This window comes from Rhamphochromis longiceps, linkage group LG20 (assembly GCF_057381845.1).
Source record: "Rhamphochromis longiceps isolate RC_006_pf linkage group LG20, R_longiceps_female_GT1.1, whole genome shotgun sequence".
Taxonomy (NCBI): domain Eukaryota; kingdom Metazoa; phylum Chordata; class Actinopteri; order Cichliformes; family Cichlidae; genus Rhamphochromis; species Rhamphochromis longiceps.
The window spans coordinates 27035070-27059529 of NC_140576.1; the positions used below are offsets into that span (position 1 = coordinate 27035070).

The 24460-nt window shown below is 40.5% G+C and overlaps 2 protein-coding genes across 7 annotated transcripts in view; one reads left to right on the plus strand and one right to left on the minus strand.

Annotated features, from left to right (window-relative positions):
- The first annotated feature begins 791 nt into the window (after nt 1-791).
- Nucleotides 792-19029, plus strand: slc6a6b (solute carrier family 6 member 6b). 2 transcript variants are annotated; one of them, XM_085393030.1, is made up of 14 exons: nt 792-938; nt 5759-5988; nt 6082-6216; nt 8283-8517; nt 10577-10709; nt 11393-11527; nt 12190-12293; nt 12423-12547; nt 13898-14010; nt 15058-15195; nt 15612-15714; nt 16545-16645; nt 16802-16972; nt 17276-19029. In XM_085393030.1, exons 2-14 carry the CDS (start codon nt 5760-5762, stop codon nt 17429-17431), a joined length of 1878 nt encoding a protein of 625 aa, XP_085249156.1. In that variant the 5' UTR covers nt 792-938; nt 5759; the 3' UTR covers nt 17432-19029. The 2 variants fall into 2 exon arrangements, with proteins under 2 accessions (XP_085249156.1, XP_085249155.1); XM_085393029.1 differs by lacking the exon at nt 792-938 and adding an exon at nt 3914-4069.
- Nucleotides 19030-21479: 2450 nt separating this feature from the next.
- LOC146645505 (glutamate receptor-interacting protein 2-like) overlaps nt 21480-24460 on the minus strand; it is a 35299-nt gene continuing 32318 nt past the window's right edge. For 4 of the 5 annotated variants that reach the window (XM_085393023.1, XM_085393025.1, XM_085393024.1 and 1 more), the window contains one exon: nt 21481-23432. In XM_085393023.1, coding sequence (XP_085249149.1) covers nt 23235-23432 — 198 coding nt within the window. In that variant the 3' untranslated portion in view covers nt 21481-23234. Of the gene's footprint in view, nt 23433-24460 lie in introns of all 5 variants that reach the window. The other variant, XM_085393022.1, reaches the window with a different exon arrangement.

Sequence of the window (24460 nt, forward strand, 5' to 3'; positions counted from 1 at the left end):
ATTTTAATGACTGAATAACCCACTGAATGGATTTTAGCAGTTGCAATCACACCCATATACATAGGCCAGACATTCAAAATGGGTAAAAATGGCTTCTTTCCAACAGGTGTGGTTGGTTAAGGGTCCTTCGATTGGTCTCATGGCACAATGCCACGGTTTACTTATATACCTACAAGGAGCACAGTCATTGTTAATGACATTAGGCTACTCCTGTGCTTTTGCTTATATCACCTGTTCAAAATGTCTTCATCCTGTGAAAAATCAAATCTAATTTTACACCATTTGACTAGAAAATATGAGCCTTATGGTGGTGCTAGACAACGAGATAGTAGGATATTCATCCCCTGGGAACCACTCTAGGTTTTAATGAGAGGTGAACCACCTTATCAGAAAGCAACAGTTTATTAATTGATTGCCATAACATCAACATTACTAGAAATGATAGATAGCTTCCCGCTGTAATTTTCCACTTGTATGTCAGTATTGGGTAATAATTGATCGATACTGCACATAGTCAATCATTTATAAACCACCAATAAAGCCATTAAGTCATACCGAATTCACTTGCGTAATTCTGGTTTATTTCCTATGGTGCTTTTCACTGTCACGTTAAATTAAATTTAGCCCTATAAATGTTCATCGTCTGCACTTTTGCAAATCCCTGATCAATGCCGCATGATGGTTTATAACGTTTGCCGGTCGTTATCGGTCTGTCAGTCAGAAGCTGTCAAGAGAATCAGGTAAAAGGGCGGATGCAGGGAGACTGCCACTTTAAGAGTTGCATGGAGAAGCTAGTGATTTTCCACTCAAACTGATATTAAACGCACACACGCTCATTGAATCAGCGATCTTGGGGGGAGAAAAAAAGTAGATTACATTGTATGACTCGTCGTTAAACACAGGCTACCAAACAAGGAACAACAGGCTGCTTAGTAAAAGTAAGAGGACGGGTAATCCTATATATTCTTAATATATCATTGAGTGCATGAGGTTAATAGACTATGTTTTAATAGGAGAAAATGTGTGATAGGAGAAACCCTAATTAATCCAAATGTAAGTTGTTGTTTGTTTAATATTTAGTGTTCTGATGCGGAAAGTAAGCTTGCTGATCCTTTTTATTCGCTCATAAAAAGCTGAAAACATTTCCTCTTTTTCTTTCACATGATGCTGTGCGCTTATCCGTTACAGAGAAGCAACACTGTTTCAGCCCTGCCATACAAACGACGTGACTAAATTAGGGCATGTTTTGGTCATATACTGAAAAAAAGGGAGGGAAAGGAGCGAAGTTCTGGTCTTTGAACCCTCTTTTGCCTGTTCATCGTGTCTGATAAGACAGCGTTTCCAGTTTCAGTTTGGTCGTATTTGCTGAGCTGCTGTGGTGCGTTCAGGGGCGGTGCGTTCACAGTGATATGTGATGAGGATAAGGAAAATGTGAAGGTGCACCTTCGCTTTCCTCAGCCACAAATCATTAGCTGAGTGAATGCTGAAGTAGGTGTGATGAACTAAGACGTTTACTAGCTTATATATTAGTGACACATACTTAACCTACTTCTTCTGTCTCCGCCTCAGCCAGTGTATGATTGATTGGCGTGTGTCCTTTAGTAACACCAGTCCGCCCTCTCAGCAGATGAAACCTCAGGGGTCGCTGTACCTCTTTTGGCATTGGTACTGAAAATAAAGTCCCCGAATTGGCCCTTCGGAGGGTGTGAGGTGCTCACAAGGTTTCTTGAAGGCTGACTTAAAAAAGTGTTTTTGTTTGTGAACTTGTGACATGTGTAGTAGTTTCATATATTACTGTGAAACTCCTTGTAAACCTGAAAATAAATTGGGATTCTTCGCTAAATTAGGAGGCGATGCTGTTTGATTTTCTTTGATGGTTAGTGTTTTCCTGGATTACTGCAATTCTTCATTTCAAATACAACAACACAAAACACAAACATTTTAATATATTAGCTGGCTGCTGATACAACACAGAATCCCCTTCAAAATGAAAGGTCTTTAAACTGTACCCCATCCAACTTTGGCAAGGGGACCTTCAGTTACTGTGATCCTCCTTTCTAAACTGCCTTCTGATTAGATACCCATCACAACAGCTTCTGTTTCTTTACTTTTTTTTTTTTTTTAATAAAAGGCTGCTGTGTGGTCAATCTAATGAACATCAAGTCCACTTGTGTCATATATGTGATATGTTTTACATTTTTATTCCTTTATTGCTGATGGTGCAGTGGTGTGGTTGTTAGAACTCCCGTTTCAAAAAGGTCTGGCTTTGAAGCTTCTCACCAGTTGGATCCTTTATGTGTAGCATTTGCATTTTGTCCCTGCACCTGCATAGCTTCCCTCCAGTTCCTCCATATTCCTTCCCACAGTCCAACAGCATGCATATTCGGTTGTTTATTTATGCAAAGAACATTGAATTAAAGCTTAATAACATGTACTATATAAGTGAATTTACATGTGTTGTTCAGACTGCACACAGACCTGATCATCTCAAAGTGAGCATCAGTTTTAAACCCGACACTTTAGCCAAATTGCAGAAGACAAGATGTGAAAGCCTGTAAGAAAAACAAAAACGCAATTCTTAAAGGGAAAAAAGAAGTAGTAGGTGAAAGAACAAAGTATATTCACGATTTGCATTACCCATCCAGTTTGACATTGTTATAGTTAAGTTCATAATTTGTTAGACAGAGACACCATTTTTAGAGTATGGCCTCAGAGGATTTTAAGACGAGCAGTCAATATGTGATTGAAATACAGGCTTGGATGTTTAATTTAGGAGTTAAAATGCATTAACATTTTAGGAATTACACCCATTTTTCATTGCTTAGTCCCATTTTCAGAGGCTAAAGCTAATTGGACAGTTGACTGACAAGCAGTTAAATTTCCAGGTGAGGCGTGTTTCCTTTTTATTTCAGATGAAGCAGACATATCTGAAGCTGATTCAGAGTGTTGAATTTACAAGTATTAACTTGAAGTATTAACCAGAATGATGGGAAGAGAAAAGTATGGAGACGGAGAGAAAGAGCTCATGATAAGAAGTATGCCACATCATCTGTCAAACATGGTGGAGGTAGTGTTATGACATGGGCGTGTATGGTTGTCATTAAAATCAGGTCAAAGTGATTATTGATGATGTAACTGCTGGTGGGAATGGCAGGATGCGTTATGAAGAATCCATGGCTAATTATTAGCCAAATTGTGTGACCTAACTTGGCATAACCCAAATAGTATATAGAGCATGACACTGAGGAACATACTGTATGGATAATGAATCCAAGAGGTGCCAAAGATGTATTTAACCAGCAGCTTGTCACCAGCCGGTTCATGTCCCTCATTTAACTGTGTAAATCCTCCAGTGGAGTTTAAACAGACTTTTCCATGCCAGCCATTGTGAGCCACTGAAGCAATGAACTGCATCCCAATAGACCATTAACAAGCAGAGGAGACACATTACCTTATTTGGCATTGTTATTAGTTGATACTGTACTTGTTTACATTTCCCAGATTAAACGCCACGTGTCATGAAAGGACAGAGGACATCTCGACATGGTCTTAAATTAAATTAGTTTTCACATGAAGATCTCTCTTAAAAGGAAGTGCGGTTGTGGAAGTGAAATTCATTTTTCAGTTCTGTTTAAGTGTCTAAAACAAACAAACAAACAAACAAATAAACAAACAACCTCTCAATGCTTCATTCAGTTGGTCACTTTGTAGCAGATCATAAACCAGTCAAGGACTCTCAGTCGCTTCCTCTGAAATGTCCTCTGTGTCTACAACATGAATAAATAGTATGTGTATGCATACTCACCCCCCACCACTTGGCAGTTTGTATGTTTGTGGGCAGAGACTTGTAAGTGGAAATTTACAGTCTCCCACGTTGGTACCTGAGTTGTCTGTCAGAGGAAAGCTGTGTCCAATCTCTACTTTGGGTTTAATTGTCTTTAGCCAAGGGGCGGGCTCTGCTGTCAGCTTCACTTCTTCTGACCCTGGCAGCATAAAGACATTCAGTACAGAGGAATGGTGACAGCTGAGAGAGAGGAACACTATACATAGTCGCAGCCATGAAGGAAATGTAAGTTTTTTGTATTGTTTTTCTGAGGGGAGATTTGATTTTACCGGGTACAGCTTGTGTGTGTGAAGTCACAGCTTTGTCAGATTAAATACAGTGTGAAAGAACTGCGAATAGGCTTTGTTGTTGTTGTTGTTGTTGTTGTTGTTTTTGTGATGCAAATTGACATGAAGAAGAAAGGCAGTAATTTTACATTCATCACTGAGGATTCTCAACAAGTCCACTATTTTCGTTCTTAAAGGCTTAGGGATTTTTTTGTGAGCTATATCTGGGGCCAGCCCAAAGGACTGTTCGCTTAAATCTATAGCTTCCTAACACGAGGCAGGCAAGTGAAAGCTTACGCTGAGTGGACGAGAGTAAAAGGAGGGGAGTAAAAGGGATAAAGAGAGAGCGAGAGAGAAACAGGATGAGAAACAGAACTGATCCAGTTATGTAAGCAAGCCTGAGAATGGCAAGCAATTCAAGTGAACTTGTCATGCATAACAGGAAGAGAGAAAACTCAGAATAAGATGGCTCACAGTGTGCACCAATTTAGTGAGGAGACATGTGAGAGCTCTCAGAGAATCTTTTCCCCAATGTTGTTGTTGGTTAAAGTCCATTTCCTGAGAGATGAAAGTGTGATTGTAAATTCAATTGCCTCTTTTTTTTTAACTGTCTCTATAAAAAAGTTCTCTTGACTAGGTGTCAAGAGGAACTGAACTTAGATTAGTTAGTTTCTGCACATGCTTTTCATCACCTGATCTTTGTTAAGAGGAAGTATCTGATTTTTCTGTGCCAACTCATTCTCAGTAGCATCAGATTCAATCTCATATCTTATTAATTAATTATGGCTTTGTCATTATGGCTCCTTTGTTCTTTCTAAAACACCCGCTGGCCGGGAACTTAAATTATATTCAGCTTTGCCATGCGTTACACAGTTATTCCTACCCTATTAGGGTTGCTTTTTTCTTTTTGGCTCATGCAGCGCAATAGGATACCTCGACCCGTATTAACAAATCCTTTCTTTCCTGGAAAGATGGTTTACACTGTAAACACTCGAGTTAACTTAGGCTGTTGTAGCTTCTTGAGAGTAGCCAGCACTACGGGGAATGTACAAGGATATCGTCCTCTCTAAATTTGGATCCTGTTGAACTGAGTCGCTACTGATGTGGTAAAAAAAAAAAAACAGAGATCCTTCAGGTTAACTCGGGTTCATAAAGTCTTTCATTGCATTGTAAAAAAACACTCATCTGAATTACAACAGTGTAATTTAACTGTGGTTTACAGCATGTGTTTAAAACCAAATGATTTTCTTCATCTGTGGGTTATTGCGACAGAGTAAGAAGGACAGTGGGTTTCTTCACTGTGTGATTGCACCAGTGTATTCTGTTGCAATCTGTAGCGCTGATGTTTTGATGTCTCTTGGTAAAATTGTAGAATTTGCATTTTGACTCTTCTTGCCTAAAACGTATTCCATACTGGATCTGCTCTCTTGTCAAAGGCAAATCTGCTCACCAACCATTTCTATAGTCTGAATGACCTCCAGGCATGAGTTGCTCAGATTAGCAAGATTAGCAGCATTGTCGTGTATATTATGCGCTCGCAAAGCAACCTGAAACACAGTCAGGAGATAGCATTATCTCCCTAATGCGTCTCCCGCTCACCTCTCTCCTTTTGTTTGTATCACTGTGTCTTTTTTTTCTTTGCCTGCAGCATGGCACAAAAAGAGAAGCTTCAATGTCTGAAGGACTTTCACAAGGACACTCTGAAACCTTCACCAGGGAAGAGCCCAGGTACGAGACCTGAGGATGAGGCAGAAGGCAAAGCTCCTCAGAGGGAGAAGTGGGCCAGTAAGCTCGACTTTGTCCTGTCCGTGGCCGGAGGCTTTGTCGGATTAGGAAACGTCTGGCGCTTCCCTTACCTTTGTTATAAAAATGGTGGCGGTACGTAATAGATGCACAACAGATAGAATAAAAAAAAAGATCAAGATTAAGGTCACAAAATATCTGAACTCAATCGTGCTTGAATTCCCTCAGGTGCATTTCTTATCCCTTACTTCATCTTCCTTTTCGGGGGTGGTCTGCCGGTGTTTTTCCTGGAAGTCGCACTGGGCCAGTACACCTCTGAGGGAGGGATCACCTGCTGGGCTAAGCTCTGCCCCATCTTCACTGGTCAGTTCAAACACACAAACACAAACTTCTCACCCACAGAAAGAAGGATAAAACCTCTGCACAAATGTTCCCCACCTTGTTCGTTTAATATTTAACACTGAGTAAAAGCCTCATTTGTCTGAGCGAGGTTTCTGCCCTCATTTTCCTCCTGTGTCAGTCCAGTATTCATCTTTTGGACAGCGTGTTCTGCCGAGTTGTCCTCTTCTCTCTGCCAGTACAATTAGACCAGTCTTACCCCATTAGTCTGCTTTGTGTTGTGAAGGTTACATCACAAAGAATGCAGAAATGCAGAAGCTAAGAATTAAAATTCCTGAATATCGAGGTTTGGAGCTTCGGCTGGAGGATACCCATGTTTATATATTAGGTTTATTTCCCCCTCTTTTTAAAAAAGAAAACATTAAAAACCCAGTTATAGCGCTACTACACATGCACAATGCTCAGTCCTCATGCAGACAAGATCACATGTCCCCAGCTTATTCTAGCTCTTGAACATAATGCAAGCTTATATTATTCATACAGAAAGCAAAGAAAAAAAGAACAACACATACACTTACCTAAATTTTTCCTACAAGCAGGAGCACATGTGCCAGCCACCAAACAGCTGGAACTGCTGTGAACTTCCGCTTTGTGCGTGCTTCAGCACAACAACACGAATAACTTATTTGTTTAGTATCTAGCACATAAATGGTTCTTTGCTGGGTGGGAGAGGACAGCAAGTTTTCTCTCATAGATGTCTGTTCTTAATAAGTGTCGCGTCTCTCCCCCAAAATGCGCCTGCTGAAATCGACTGATGAGTTCTTGGTTGCCATAGAAACAGACTGTGAGGGGGGAAAAGTTGCCTAGCAATGATCAGAGTCTCGTGCAAACCTGCTGCATGAGACTCTGATCATTTTGTTGCCATGGAGCTGCAGCGTGCCAGCTTGTTTTGTTTTGGATTATGAGATATAATCAAAACTGTGAGTACTGCGGGACAGCACTGCCTCAGTTGCTCTTTTGTCACCTGATTTCTTTACTTGAGCTCTTGCCGGACCGCTTATATGCATCCCTTTACATTTGAATGACAGCTGTAGACAAGCACTGACGCACCACACCCGTGGCAGCTGCTTTGACACTCTTACTCATGTTCACACGTGGGACATCACGCAAGAGGAAACTGCATGGCTCCCGGATCTCCAGCAGCTGTCAACGGTCCCTGTTATCCAAAGAATGCCGAAGCTGATGTCTGCCCACCTGCTGTTATAGAGAAAGTCCCCAGTTTGCTGTGGAATTGACCAATCACAGCTCTCTGTGCTGTTCAGCATACCTTAATGTGTTTTTATCGCACAGGGAATATGCGACTTTACTCATGTGGACCGCGTGCGTCGTCTATCAGTTTGCATTTGGAATGTAGGAAGGGGGAGGTGGGAGTGAAAGAGATGATAAGTTTAAAAATACTCCAAAGCAATGGAAGAGTACCGGGGTGTTTGTGTCCAGGTTCCCAGCAAAGTCATCTAAAAATAACTTAAAAACACTAAGGACATTATAACAGTAGATAGTCAAGTGAAGCCTGGGCTGTGTTCCTCTGTGTTCGAGTTCGAATAAAGTCTTCTTGTTCACCTTTGACCACACTCCGTGTCGCTGCTGTAACTTCACAATATTTTCATGTTCTTTTAAAGTGGCAATTATCGATATTTTGAAATAAACAGAGGCTCACATGACTAATTTCCCATCAGCTTGTTTTGATGAACACGCATGGAATTTTAACCCATCTCTGCAGTAAATTATGTGTGCCGTTTTGTATACTTTGCATTGTTTTAATTTCCTGTTTTGGTTCACTCTGACTGAGCTCTCACAATAGGCAGTAATAAAAACAAAAAACCGATAGGGTAGGTGAGCAGCTGAACAAAAAAGGAGAACTGAATCACGTGTTTTGTCAATGTTGTGTTCACAGCAATTTTTCTGCCCACAAGTGGTCACAAATCTGTTACTGCAGCTTTAAACGAAGCCGACACAAAGCCTGATTCGAATGTTAAAAGAAAGTTTTACCTTAAAATTCAAATCTGCCCGCCCTCTTATTGTGTCTCCAGGTATTGGCTATGCCTCTATCGTGATCGTGTCTCTACTAAACATCTACTACATTGTGATCTTGGCCTGGGGACTCTACTACCTGTTTCAGTGCTTTCAGCCCGAGCTCCCCTGGGCAAAATGCAAGCAGCCTTGGAACACAGAGCACTGTGTAGAGGACACAGTGCGCAAGAACAAGACCCTTTGGCTGGCAGCCAATGCTACCAACTTTACCTCCCCCGTCACCGAGTTCTGGGAGTGAGTGGCACACACACACACACACACACACACACACACACACACACACACACACACACACACACACACACACCCACATATCCACTCTTCAGCAGAGGTGGGACCAAGTCATTGTTTTGCAAGTCTCAAGTAAGTCTCAAGTCTTTATCCTCAAGTCTCAAGTAATGTCAGGCAAGTCAGAGTCGAGTCTCAAGTCACTGGTGTAAAAGTCCGAGTCAAGTCACAAGTCTGAAACTTTGAATTTCAAGTCCTTTCGAGTCTTTAAAAAAAAAAAACGAAAAAATAATGTTGCAGTTATGCTAAATGTAAATATTAGACCATGTAATTTTTTAATCTGTGTTTTTCTCAACACATGACAAAATAGTGAACTTAGAAAATATACACAAATTGTGAAATTGCACCTCTTTAAAATGCAGCTCAATTAAACCTAGCTCCAAGAATAATTTTCACCGACAGTTCTGAGATAAGCTGCATGTTATTCTTGGATGCGGTTGTAGGACCGGCTTTAAAATCGCATGACAAAAATATCATACACATTAAAAAAAACTGAATCACCAACGTAGCCTGGAAAACATTTGCTAGTTAGATGAAGTCAGCTATCTCATCTTAGCATATTTATATGCATATTTATAATCATACGGTTCTTGGAGTGAGTGCACACACTCATGAAGTTTAGTAACTTCAGGTCACTGCAACAAGCCCAGGTACAGTTTACCGACGGATGGGTGCAGGACCTTGAAATGCACCGTGTAGAACGAAAGACCATCGTACGTATCATAAGTTTACCAGTCTCACAAATCGTCATCATAAATACACATTCGTTAACCGTTTATTAATAGGACCTTTGAGCTCAACGGTAATTAATTAGTAGTGGAAATAATTTCTGGTAGCATCACAGAAATGTAGCAGTGACAATAATACTGTATGTTGTAATCGTACTGGGCAATTAGTGATACAAAAAACCTGTTTTATCCTGTGAATAAAAGTATATGTTTTTGTCAATGTACCATAATAACAGAAGCGAAACGCAATATTGTGTCAGGACAATTCACTATTTATGCACAATAAACAAAGGAGCATAGCGCGACAATTTCTGTTCAGCGCCAGACTTGCTTGTAACCTATATCACTAATTATGTTATGAAAATGACGTATTAACTACTAAAAAACACTGACCTTCGTGTAAATGCTTGGAGCAGACTAACCTGTGAGCTGGAGTGTTCTGGGACGTTATATTTGATCTTTGAATGGCTGCAATCCAGGCCATCCGTCGCGTCTTTGTTACTTTGGAAACATGGCTGAACAATTTCTCTTCAACGACGTAATCCGATAACAACCGATCTCTTTACCCGTCGGCTTCCCGTGGCTGTCATGCGACCGGCTATTGCAGTTAATAATACAACAGCTTCTTGACATTTTTGTGTTTCTTTTTATCGCTGTGTGACTGATTTCAATTGAAAGCCTGCGTGCGCTAGTACCGCTTGCCACGAGTTCCCAGAATCCTTTGCGGTTCTACCCGTGAATGACGTCACATTTTCAATCTCCATATAATATGCATGTTAAATTTTATATTTGGGGTAAAATATCAAGTCTTTTCAAGTAAACCGGTTCAAGTCCAATTCAAGTCCCAAGTCATTGGTGTAAAAGTCCAAGTCAAGTCACAAGTCTTACAACATTTTTTCAAGTCAAGTCTAAAGTCATAAAATTAATGACTCGAGTCTGACTCGAGTCCAAGTCATGTGACTCGAGTCCACACCTCTGCTCTTCAGTATACCAAAGTAACAGTGCTTCTTTATCTTGCTTGTGTAAATGTGTTTGAACAGCAACATTCTTGCAAGGGGAGTGTTTACTTTTAGAAAGCACTAGTTCTCCACTAGTTTAATATAAACTTGGTTTGCACTGCATTATGCTAGTTCATCCTCAAAGTTAGACCGTAACTGTGAAATTAAATTGAAGAAAAGTTTGGTTTTTTTTTCATGCACATTTGCTTTGTAATGTGTTTGGATCTAATCGCAATTTGTGAATTGTTAGTTAGGCACTTACATACGTTTTCTCTGCAGACGCAACGTCCTAAGCATCTCCACTGGAATTGAAGACATAGGGCCCCTGAAGTGGGACTTAGCACTGTGTCTCCTGGCAGTGTGGGTCATCTGCTTTTTCTGCATCTGGAAGGGAGTCAAGTCCACAGGGAAAGTGAGTGTGACTCATCAACACACCCTGTACTTTTTGGGTTGCTTGGATGCAGTTTTTTAGTTTTTCCCTAACAAGTCAGTGACAAAACACTGCTGCTCAGAGAAAGCCCACATGCTTGGAAACAAGGTTAATAAAGATGATTAAGAGACACAGGCCTCCACGTTGTCCTGGAAGTCAGTCCTTGGCTAGACACACTGTCTGCTGTAAACACTTGACTGGCGCTCCTTAGTCCTGTCTTTGTTTCTGTTAGCAGACCCGAAAATGGGTTAGAGACAAAAGGCTTTGAAAGTCTTTGAAAATGGATAACTCTATTAGGAACTGGAGGTGTGCGTATTTCCCTATTTTTGTGACAAATTTGTCTTAAAATGATTTAACCTTTAATCAGCTAACAATTCAGGATTTATTGTATGCAGATTGCACGAATGCCACGTTATACTGTGTCATGCATGACTTTTCTTATAGAAGAAGTGTATCTAGGCCCTCCACTCAGCTATTCGTTGGGGGAAATTGTTATCACCCAATAAGAACAATGTTTCCTTTGAGCTGGAGCTGGACAAATATGAGTGGAAATGAAACTTAAAAAATGAAGAAGCGTTTATCGCACTATATCTCAACAGTGATGAGTCATAACCATGTAAATGTTGTTCATTGTTTTTAGCTAATAAATCCTTTGTCCGGTCTAGGTGGTGTATATAACAGCAACTTTCCCATTTGTCATGCTGATTGTACTGCTGGTGCGTGGGGTGACGCTTCCTGGAGCCAGAGAAGGGATCAAATTTTACCTTTACCCTAACGTAACCCGCCTACAAGATCCAGAGGTAAGAATGAAAACCTTTTTTATTTGATCTGTTAAAGCTTCCTACAATAGTCTCTGGGCCATATAAAATTATATAAAGGAAGCCGTTCACACATAAAGATCCCAAACAGCACCGGCATAGCTCACAAATCAAGAGAATATAACTTTAGTCCATTAAACCAAAAGATTAAACAAGGCAGCAATGAAGCAGTTTAATAGGATACAGTTGCAATAGCAAGTGAATATGCTTACATTACAGGCATGACTCTGACCATATATTTTTAAAAAGACGAAGTGATCTCTGGATTTTGCTGGTGGATTTTATTACCTTTGGAAAGAGTCAGAGGCCGTCTGTTTCCTTTTGTTCCCAGACTTTTTGCTAAACTAAGATATTCCACTGCTGCTGTTTATGGCTTTACTGCACCTTCACATCATGCACATGCTCCTTCTCCAAGTCAAACAACATGGTCACGATTTTTAGCTTTCGAGCAATTTTCAGTTCATTGTTTGAATTTTACTGGTCACAGCTTTCTATGTTTTGGATATAATAGAACAAGATGATAGGATGATGATGATGGAGTACTTAACCTTATTTTTACTACCCCTAAGCATGTATCAGTGATTGTAGAGTTAAGGCAATCTTTTGAAATCTTGAAAAATCAGCAATCACATCCTACTTCTCAGGTGTGGATTGATGCAGGAACCCAGATTTTCTTCTCCTATGCCATTTGCCTGGGCGCCATGACGTCACTGGGGAGCTACAACAAGTACAAATACAACTGCTACAGGTGAGCTGTGTTTCCACTAGGGCGAGTGGGAGTCTAGTAGTGACAGCAACTCGGTTGCGTGAAAAGAAAATGGGAACTTCGGTTCCACCTGTGTTCATTAACAACCTCCATGACATATGTGTGACATAGGGACTGTTTGCTGCTGGGAGGCCTCAACAGCGGTACCAGTTTTGTGTCTGGCTTCGCAATATTTTCCGTCCTGGGCTTCATGGCACAAGAACAAGGGGTGGACATTGCCGATGTGGCAGAGTCAGGTACGAGGGTCCAAGGTGATGGCAGCAGTGATGGTGGGTGCTGCTGCCCGGAAAAAAAAGAAAAGAAAAGAAAAAAAAAAGACAATTGGAAAAATTGAAAATTGAATTCAATTTAAAAGAAGTAGCTTATGTAAGTCTCGAAATCTAGCAACGTAGAGGTATCGGCAACTGCGCACTCCTTGAACAAAAGCCTCAAAGAAACAGGTTTATTTCTACAAAGTGTGGTCCACGTTTTCTAAGGACAGATTTCATGGCATTGGTGAGATGCTGTGTGTTTTAGCTACACAATGAACTGCGGCGTTAAAGAGCTCCTGCACTGTGCCGTCATCATTACTACAGCTGTTCAGTGGCACCAGTCTGTCCCACAGTCATCCTCCTCATGCCATTCAGTAACTTTATCTTTTGGACCATTGCTAAGAAGACTGGCCCTTTACTGTATGTATGTAACTGTATGTTGTAAGCCCAGTTCTGCTAACAAGCTGTGGATCTCCTGAGATGGACGCCACTGGTTCTGGATCTGTCTTCCTCTATTTCTTATGTTGACTTTGAAGGGGAGGTGTCTTCTTTAAGCATGCTTTCTCTGCTCAGTTTAAGTTAGAAGTTTTGCTATCTGGAATATAATAAAGTAATCAAATGAACACTAATTCTATGCTGCTTCCATCATATATGGAAACCAAAATATATCTATATATCTATATGTATATGTTTTTTCAAATATTTTGACCTACATTTTTCTCAGCTGTTCAATTGATGGAGTCTCTTTCTGATGCTCTTATAATATCTCACTGAACTGGTTCATTGCTTTGCTAAAATCCATGTCTGCTTTGTTTAAATTAAGTTTATTATCACTGCACACCTTGATGCAGTGATAATAAACCAGCATGTCACAGATATTGAGTGCTTATCGAAATGCATCCTGATAAACTCATGTTCAGAATGAATGAGCTGTAAATATTCTGTCAGGCAGCTGTGATTTGTACAGTAAGAAAGGCAATATACACTGAGTAACAGTCGGCAGTTATGTAATATGTTACGTGTGAAGTATGTATACTTACATTGTATACATAAGTATGTATTTTTGTTGATTTTTGTTGCTTGTGCTACAGAGGATAAATTAGATTAAAAACCAATCTAAAGATGGTTTTAATATATGGCCAGCAAAAAAAAAGGAACCATTTCACACAGTTAGAGCTATTCCATGTCTTGTTGGCCATAACGCAGTATTTCCTTTGCTCTTTGCTACTTTATTTTACCATTCCCTCACACTGTATCGGCCAAGCCAAAATTAGATAGAAATGTTAATTCTGTCCTCTCTCCCTTCTCCCCATCCCCTCTCTGTTCTCCTTCCAGGTCCCGGCTTGGCCTTCATTGCCTACCCTAAAGCTGTATCCATGATGCCACTGCCAACCCTGTGGGCCATTCTCTTCTTCATCATGCTGCTGCTTCTGGGCCTTGACAGCCAGGTCAGTGTTTTTGCTGTAGTGTAAAGCTATCCTCAGAACAGTTGTTTGGTCTTGTGCCCGTTAATTTGAGACGGACACCTCCAAGAGTCTGTGAGTTCATTGACCGAATACGTAAAACACATTTAGTGTCTCTCCTTTCTGTTTCTAACCTCTCTAAGTTATCAGATGACTGACAGACAAGAAACCGGTTTAAACAAAGGCATTTTACTACCACATTTGATTCCTTAAGGATCACAGTTCCTTTGTGGAAGTTGGTGGATGTCCAAACATTTAGTTAATAAAAGTAAGGATAATAGTTTGTACGCAAGCAGCCTAGCTTTCATACGAGGCAGAGCTCTGATTAAGACAAGATAATCTAAGTAGACAAAACACAAGTGTACTCCCAAGGGATTCTCCAGCTATATCACATTTCCTGCCTTCAAGTGTAATTCTACTCTTGTGCTAACTGAGTCCTGCACATGGCAAGCTCCTCATCTCAGTCAGCTGCAAGATCAGGCCAGCACTCTAAATTTGAGTACATGTAAAAGCTCATGCAAGTGCTGCTATTTCCATGAGAGAACTAATGCCAGTGTGTGTGGGTGCATTTATTTGGCCGTAAATTATATGCACATTTGTACTCCTGAATGCTATATATTGTTAACCTCGCTCACACATACATGCCACAGTTGTGTAAGGGTTTTTTTCTTTGTTATTGTGCAACAAAGGAGCGTGTTCTCTGTGAGGAAATTCATAGTTTTCTTGAAACATATTGTTGCTTATGAGGCAATGAGGAGACACAGGGGAGCGAGAGTGTTACACAGACAAGCAGACAGAGACAGTGATTCACTGTTTTGTTGCTCTTGTGTCTTGGTAGCAACAAACCAGTGTTGCAGAGAGGAGCCTTGTTTAAATTCTCATTACTGCCCAACAAAGACGGCCCTCATTCTCTAATCACTCGTTTGTGGAGGCAAAACAAGAGCTGCGCACACGCAGAAAGATATGCACATTTTTAAATGTTTTTTTCTTTTTTAAATTCTCTGAGAACTTTTTTTGCTTTTGTCCCCACAGTTTGTTGAAGTGGAAGGTCAGATCACCTCTATTGTGGATCTGTATCCAGCCGTCCTGAGGAAAGGTTATCGGCGAGAGATCTTCATAGCTGTGATGTGTTTCATGAGCTATCTCCTGGGACTCGCCATGGTGACAAAAGTAAGTCCATCAGCAGTCACTAGCGCACATACTTCTGATGGCTGTCCTGTTAAGATAAGGAAAAGGAACAGATGAACAACAGCGATAACCCCGCACATTTTCTACATGCCTCTCTGCTGCTGTATTGTCATAGCCAAATATGGCTTCTTAGCACACTACCACACACACATCCGGTATGTCAGAATGGAACAATTTGGAATGCTGTTTTCCATTCAGCATTTAACCGTGCTTCAATGACGTCTTAGCACCTGTTGAACTCTACGGGTAGGGTGCCAGGATTCTTGTGTCCTGCTTTCAGCACCCTCGCCCACCCTTATTTAATACCCCCTTCTATCTCTGTGGGGTCCGTTTTTTCACCACACACACACATGTACACACAGATAATTAATGCAGCTTTCCGTCTCCTCTTTTTCCAGGGTGGCATGTATGTGTTCCAGCTCTTTGACTACTATGCAGCCAGTGGTGTGTGCCTTTTGTGGGTTGCGTTCTTTGAATGCATTGCTGTAGCCTGGGTTTATGGTAAGTGGAAGTGACTCTAGATGTGATAGGTTTCTGTTGTGTCCATCAAAAAGTTTCGTAAAAGAGGTCTTAATGATCTCTGGGGTGTAAAACAAAGGTGGCCTTGTGAGGTTTTCAGACGTCAGGAGTAAATAACTTTAACTGTGGGCTTGCTTTGAGGTTGAGGGGAGGTGAGGATGGAGTTAGTCCCCTGCTAGATTGTCATTGGCCACTGAGAGTTGCCTCCCACCAGACTGTACCCTACCAATATTAACAAAGCGACATTTAGCCAGAAGAGAAAAACCTTAAATGGAATGGAAGTAAAGCTGCACCTTCCCTGCTAATGCCCATGTGCTTTAATGGCACCCCTTTTATTGGTGGAGGCTCTGTGGTCCAGAAAAGTAGTTCCCGGACAACATTTAATTTGTGAAGCTGGGGGCTTTTGTGCTGAACTGATGCTGTTATAGTAGTTATTTGTCTATTCATCAGCAAAAAAGAGGAAAAGAGTAAAAACAGAATAAACAGAATTAATATTCACATCAACAGCTAATGTCTTGCACAAACCAGTGGACTACAGCACAGTTGCACTAAACACACAGCAATCTATAGCCAGCCAGTAAAGACCATTAATGGTCTTTTAAGATGTAAAAGACAGAGCTAAGATTATTGATACTAGATAGCCATGACCCAGTGAAACTCCAATGCAGTCCAAGGTCATTCTATCATTGGAAACAACAACACGTGTAGATTATAGAGTCGCTGGTATCTAATGTGCACTATTCACCATTTTAGCAAACTTTGCAGAAACAAATAGACTCGGCTTATTGTTTATTCTGTTTTGTGTTGAACAGGAGTCGATAACTTCTATGATGCAGTTGAAGATATGATTGGCTACAGACCAAACCCGTGGATGAAATGGAGCTGGTCCATAATCACTCCTGTCCTCTGCATGGTGAGAGATCAGTGGCACTTCACTGTGTTGGAGGAACTGGCGTGACAAATGTTGATTGCTGAAGGTCACATGTAAGGGGCGCAGCTTATGCTAAATGCAGTGTGCGTGTGTGTGTGTGTGTGTGTGTGTGTGTGTGTGTGTGTTTGCTCCCTGTAGGGCTGTTTTGTCTTCTCACTGGTGAAGTACAAGCCATTGACCTATAACAAGGTGTATGAGTACCCTGACTGGGCCATCGGTCTGGGCTGGATTTTGGCTCTGTCCTCCATGATCTGCATCCCAATGGTGATGGTCATCAAGATCTTGCAGTCTGAGGGACCTCTGATTGAGGTGAGCTTTTAACGGGAGCTTTCCTGCAGAGATTTAAATGAGGGAAATCAATCCAAAGTCAAGAGGAAACAGACTTCCCGGCTCTTTGCAAAAGCAGAAAAGTCCAGTCAGCAATTTGCATGTATTTTTGGTTCATTTGTTTCAGCATTTTACTTAAAAAGAAAGTACACAATAATTAATAATCACATAAACTGCCCTTAATCAACCGCCCTTGTTTATTTTCTTGATAACTGTCATTTCAAGCCCTAAACCACCCCAGTTTCTGACGATCATTATTTTAATGTCTCATCTTCTTCCCTTTAGAGGATCAAAGCAGTGGCAGCCCCAGCGAAGTCAGGCGTGAGCTCCCGCCCGAAAGAATACAACTTGAAGGGCAGTGAGCTGACACAGCCCCTGGACCCAAATGGGAACAATGGCTTAATCAAGCCCACCCACACCATTGTAGAAACAATGATGTGAGCGCTCTCTGTGAGAGGAATACGATTGATGTGCTTTCTGTGGTATCATATTTCCTAACTTTAGTAGGTTTACGTTGTCCGGTATATTCACGTTAGAGATAGTCTGGTTTGATTTCTATGAAGAGGGTTTTATTATTGTATTTTATTTTTCTTGTGATTTTTTTTTTCATTTTTTACAATATTGATATTGTTGTTGTTACAGTTGTTGTTGCTGTAGTTGGCACTGATCTCAGTTTGGGCAGTATTTCGAGATAAAACATTTTAAATGTTTACTACCTTTCTGTTGATTCCGGAAAGATGAGGAATTTGCTTTTTTTTTTGCCAGTGCTATAGAAGAAAAGAGGAAATTCTCACTTTTCATGTTGTTAAATAAACTAAATGAGTAATTAACTGCAAAAAAAGGTGGAAGGTGTCACGTGATTGTGACGGTCTTGTTGTACTGACTTCTAATTTTTATGTCATTTTATGCCACAATGAAATGAATGTACCTCCGCTTGCGGCGGAAGCCAGTCACCTACATCTCTCAGAGAACATATCCATGACATTTTAAGCAGCAATATGCAGTGTATAGAGTAATCTCTTGCTTGACAACTTTTAAGTTACAAGTTGGTCTTGGCCAAATACTGTGAGAAATGCCTTTTTAAGACGATCCATCCTGAAAGCAGTTGAGATAAAATAAGAGAAAACGACAGGTAGGAAATAAAAAAAAAAAGGGGGGGAAACAAGGGAAGTGGCATTTTTAGAGTATTTGTACACTGCCTGTGTGACTACTATAGTCAGTACCAGTGCATTTATTGAAACCTCTCTTTGCACTTTATATGTTGTTTCACCTTTATTGTAGTGTGTTTTTATTGTTGCAGAGTATCGCAGCTACATTTGCAACATGTTTCAGGAGAAATATTTTTAGCTTCTAACTTTTTGAAATTGTAAACTTTGATATGAGGTATGTAGTTGTCTCTTGACAGATGACAGAATAGAAAGTAGAAACTTGCCATCAGATATTCAGATTTCTCATTGTTAGTGGGATCTGTGGGAACATCACTCAGAAGCGTTAGTTTTTACTAAACCGCCTAACAGCTCTCTCCGTTGTGCTTTCAGTAGCAGGTGCGCTCTGCAGAACGACCACTGGAGTCTGGCTTTTAATTCAATTGTATTTGAGAGACTATTTGTAGAATTTTAATTGTTTGTAAATCACATATGCCTTTTTGTATCAATTTTATACTGCACATCATCTGAACACCATCACTGATTCATTATTTTAATCAAAGCTCACCAATGTGTTTCGCTACATGTCAGTTATCGTGAGCCCGGATTTGCACATTCAGGGTGCAATATTCAGTGAAGCGGTGGCGTAGTCTAATCATACGTAATGCATAACAAAGAAACAACTTGCAATAGTTCAGTACAACTTCTTGAGGATTGTTTTCCTGAAGCATGTGTAGGAGCCGCCACACCACCGTACCCTGCTGCTTTCTCCTTTTAAAAAATTGCAATGTGGAAATTTAAATGTACCAAAGTATTTTTGTCTCACAGTTTTTCCCTTTGAGATGCACATTGCATCATTTCTATATAGATTAAATAAACATATTTTTCTTTGGATTTGTGTGTATTTGATATTTCTGAAGCTATGAGAGTTTCTTTGTGTTTATGCCTACTTACTTCTATCATTAGATCTCACAGTTTATGCTTTATATACACTTTATTAGGTGTTCGCCCAACCATTCATTTTCTTCCACTTATCCAATCCAGGAGTGACACTGAGCTACGTATCATTTGTAGCTCTTAACTTTCAGAACGGGGACAATTTGGGTTGTTGCACCAATGTTTTTGACCTGTGTGCAGAAAATAAGCTCATGGGACTGCCTCCCACTTTAACCATTTTCTGTTCCGAGGTTTGCTCCTTGCCCAAATCATAATGCATAGTGATTCCATTCCTAAAATAGCCATCTATATTTATTTAGACGCCCTCTGGTGAAGGCCACCAATGTCACCCTGACTGCCCTCTCCCTGCGATGGCTCATTGACCTCTGTTCTAAAGTTTTTTCAGGATGTCTGTCCCTCCATTAATCTACTGTTCACTGGTAGTAGCAGGTGGGAACAGCTCTGACATCGCACACACAAATGCAGGGCTGACTTATTTGGGCAGGTCTCTGGTGTGTCATCATTCAAACCCTTGGAGCACTGATTCTCTAAAGAAGTGTCTGAGTGCAGGAGGAAGCAGGGGTGTAAAAGGATTCCAGGGAACTGGGAGAGCCCTTTGTGAAATCATGTTTGCAGATCGATTTAAGTCAAGAGTGAAGTGCAAGGCTCATTTTTCACATTGAATTTAATCACCTTAAGCAATAGGATGTTTACTCGCTTAGAAAAGGCATAGCATGAGGGCGCCAGTATAAATCACTGAGTTGAAGAGGCAACCCATATGCCAAAAGACTACTGTAGGGGCCCAGGCCCAGGCCCAGGCCTCCCTGTATATTGATTTCATCTTCTTTTCTTTCCCTCTTTTTCTGTTCACTCTTCTTTTAAATTTCAACAGAACAGTAAAAACAAATCTTTTTTATTTGCTGCATATTTTTTTTAGCACTTAATCTTAGTAACATATTTATATGAACTGTAAAAAATATCCTTAATAAAAGTATTAATTTTGCTCACTTAATTGCAAAAAGTCAAAAAGATTCTTACTCCAGCGGTTGCTGAGTATTTGCACGTTTATTGGCTCATAGTCAAATTCTCCATAAATGGAAATGACTAGAATTCATTTTACATTTTCAGGTTTGGCCCAGTGCTTAACACTATTGCCTCACAGCAAGGGGGGTCCTGGGTTTGAACCTGGCTAGCAGTGTGAAGCCTGCACGGTTCCCTTCGTGTTCCACGGCTTCCTCCCACAGTCCTAAGATATGCTTGTTAGATTAACTGGCAATTCAACAATTGGTGTAGCCGTGACCGTCACAGGATAGCCCTGCAATGGGCTGGCGAACTGTCCAGGGTGTATCCTGGACATTTGCCTTGGGAAATGGGATAGACTCCAGTCCTACTGTGACCTTTATTGGATAAGCAGGAGAAAATAGATGAATGTGCAACCGACATGTGATACTTGTCAATCACAGGTGGTTTGTATACTCCAGATAATCCTCTCTTCTTAAACAGAGTACGTTTGAGATTTAAAAAAGAAAAAAAAAAAAAGTGATATAATCAAACATTGGATTTCTATAGGACTTCTCTTGAGGTCTCTGATTTGACGTCTTTCGTATTGCTCAAGAATTGTCCACCATCTTGGAAGTGATGCAACCACTGGATGCTCGGGAAACGTGTATTCCCTGACTGGCTGGTAGTGGTTCCTGGAAGTTGGTGGCTCTTGTTGGATGAAATTGGTTGAAAAGAAGGTACTTCACCAAAAATCCTCCAGTTGCTAACCAATTGGCAACTGTGGCAAAGGTTTTAATGTTTACCTGCAAATACTTGCTAACTAGCCTAGGGGTCGTAACTGCAAATGGAACTTCGCCTTTTGAAACATGTTGGCTGAATCACGGAGGCACAGTGCAAACTTTTCAGGCAAACCGGCTCCATTTGTGGTTTGCTTTACAATTTTCAGTTTTCACAGAAAAACTGAAAATTGTAACGTAGTCCTTCAATTTCATTCAACCTACAACCATAACAATACTCAGTAATACACATCAGTAAGTTAACCTTACATAGTGGTCACATGTATGCAAACCCTCTTTTTGCTATTAGCCCCTAGTAGCCATTAAAAAGAATGCAAGTTTCAGACACTATGTTAGCGTCTGGATTGAGAAACTGCATCGTCTACATAAATTAAATACTAACATAAGTTTTCCATGTTCAACATCTGAACTCATGGTTAGCATTCCAATATTTGTAATTTAGCAGTAAGAGCAACATCAGGAGAGACTTGGATTTTCTGTCATTTTATTGTTGTCCCCACTGTGTCAAGGAATTAACCTGAATCATCTTGAAGTACAAGTGTTAACCAGGTCATGGTAACTCATTGCTTTAATGCAAACACACGGGGACAATCAAATTAACGACCACAAACCAGAAATCAGTCAACTGTAATCTCATAACTTTATTGTCATAAAAAGAAATACATTTCTTACTTAATAAATTAAACAAAAATAAAATATCCAATACATTTTTCAAGTTCTTGTGAAATGATACCTGACATATTTGGGGAGGATGTAGATGTTTTATAAAAAATAATAATAATAATAATAATAAAAAAAAAAATCACATTCAGCATCACAGCTTACATCAAGACACCATGCGATGTGCATGTCAATAAAAATAAAGCACTGCATACATGACATTTTACGCTATAATAAAAGGGGCAACGCATAAATTACTGTAAAACCTTAAAAACAGGCCACTGTAAAAATATGACATTTAATTTAAATTAAGAGGTTACAGCCTCACAGATGACTGATGCAATTTCCCGTTATGAGAAACCTACAGACCAACTCAAAACACGTTCACATGAGCCAAACACACCCAGTGAAACAAATGCTTGTTTCCAGGCAGTCTGCTTAATCAGCAGGTCACATTTCCTTCAGAGGCTTTTATAAAAACAGTGTCATGTTGATAAGCGCTCATGATCCTGCTGAAGGAAACTGATAACACTCCAATACGTATTATGGAGTGACTTACTCACCGAACAAGTCATATGCATGCTTAACATGCTTACACATATTGGTAGGAACTTCAGAGAAAAATAACCTGATAGCCAGCTGAGTGAGATGAATGAAACACTTTTCATCCTCCTTTTTGGAAAAGGTGTAATTCACTTGAGGAAGCATCAGTGCCCAAGTCATTCTGGTGCAATGCCACATGCGAAGTCATACAGTAATGTGAAAAATGTGAACATAGGAACTCTTAAAAGTGGAATGGTGCAAATGTGGTGCCACAAATAAAAAAGAAAAATGCAAATGTTGTGAAACTGAAAATCTGTCAACAGAAAAATAAATAAATAAAGCATGATATCTAGGGTGATTCGGAAGCAATGAAATTAAAAACTAAGAATTAAGTGCCTTTCTATGAATTTGTGACATTAACATAAGGGAATTTAAAATGTGGCTAATGATACTCACAAGTATCAGACAGCATTTGTCTATTTGGAGGCACTGTCCCATCTCTAGGGCAGGCAGTGTGGAGTAGAGACTGGAAACGAGGGCAGTGAGCCAAGTCATGGGTGAAATAACTCAAATAGGTGCAACATTCCTTGAATCTCGAGCCTACTCGCACCTTTGTGTCTCTGTATGACCGTTTTACATGCACATGAAATACTGCATTTGGGGCTTCTATTTGCAAATGTGTAAATGAAAAACAGAGCTAGGTTTTTGGTCCTTGAATGAGAAAACCTATTAAAGAAAACGGTAACTTGTGCAGTGAATGCAATGAGCATTCGAGCCTCTCTAGAACCGAGGCTTGTGTATTTGACATCCTGGCTCCGTCAGACACTATGACTCCCCTGTTATATAAGCCTGCATGTGGCTTTGCCTGTGGAGGTGGAATGGGTGGGGGAGTCTGCCCTTAAGCCAGAGCCTCCCCTGAACTGCATCATGTGAACACAGTGACTAAAACTGGCAATTGTGAACACATGCACTTGTGACTTTGTGAGACAGAGAGCGATGCTTTCAGGGGAAGAAAGTGGTTGAGTCTGTGGATGTGCGCTGAGTGCTGAAAATGAGTGTGAAGGTGTGTCTGAGAGGTACAATGTGACGGGCTTAACCACGTGATGTGTGTGTGTTCAAGAGAGGTCCCCTATACTGCAGAGTTAGAATCTCTCTTTGTGGTCAGAGGGCAACTATGTTGTTCCCGTGGTTGGGGAAGCAGAACAGTGAGTTTGAGGGGTCGTCACAGTCGTTTGGCAGCTCTGCGTCTGCTGCTGCCAGTGGATTCCTGCTAATGACCAATTCCAGGCTGTCTCCGGCCTCCATAATTAAGGGCACAGTTAGACAACAGTCCAAGTCCCTGGTCCTTACACGGTTCACCTGGGAAATGACAACCAGTTCTTTTACTATTCAGTACACACTTCTTTTCCCTGAAAGAGTCATTTGGTGGACGAGAGCTATTATTTCATAAAAACAACTAATGATGAAATGCAAAGTGGTGTATAAACAGTAGCAACAGAGTAAAGAGGAAACACTCAGTGGGATCCCTTAGGAGCCTAAGTCTTTTGCAGTGTAACTGAGGGAGGTTTCAGGGTGACCTCATCCACCCCTAATGCTTAAAGTAAAGTGGTTTCCCTGTCTCCCAAACTCCAAACTGGAAGCTGGTTCCACAGAAGAGAGGCCTGAAAGCTGAAGGCTCTGCCTCCCATTCTACTTTTAAATACCCCAGCAACTATAAGCACTGTTTTGCTGTGACATAACACTAGGAGATCTTTAGGATAAAATGGGAGTATTTGTGACCTTGCACGTGGAGAAAGATTATAAGTTTAATTCTGAATTTAATATGAAGACAAGCTTTTTTTTCCTGTTTTTTTTTTTTTTTCTCCTTTTTTAAAATATTAGCCTTGAACAGCATATCCTCATCAAAAACAACTTCAGGATTCCTCACAGTCTTACTGGAGGTCAAGGTAATGCCACGTCATGTTTCTAATCCCAAGAGTGTTGCTTTCCGATGAATTATGACTGTGTGTCTTTGGCTAGTCAATAAGCTGGAATGAAAAATTGCTGCCACTCCTCTGTGGGCTGTGCTTTGATTCGATAGTGATTCACTTAAGCATATTCACCTTGCTGCGAATTTGTCGTTTGTGAATTTTTATGCTTAAAACATTATTTGCAGATTTTTGGTTTATTTTTTGATGGTCTGGAAGCAGACATGGTCACTATGGAGGGTTTTGGGGGCATCACTGGAAGAGAGAAGTTGCAGAGTGGGGTGCAGGACTGAATAATCAAGGTGTATCTAACAACGCAGCTGGTGAGTGTAAATGAAACGTCTCAGTGTTCTCACCCAACTTGCTGCAAAAAACCCAAAAAAACAAATGCATTTTCCAGCATGTGAAACTTTTTTTTCC

Coding starts and splice junctions, on each gene's coding strand:
- slc6a6b (XM_085393029.1), top strand. Junction 12,294..12,422: donor TACAAATACAACTGCTACAG/GTGAGCTGTGTT, acceptor TGTGTGACATAG/GGACTGTTTGCTGCTGGGAG. Junction 15,715..16,544: donor TGCTGTAGCCTGGGTTTATG/GTAAGTGGAAGT, acceptor TGTGTTGAACAG/GAGTCGATAACTTCTATGAT.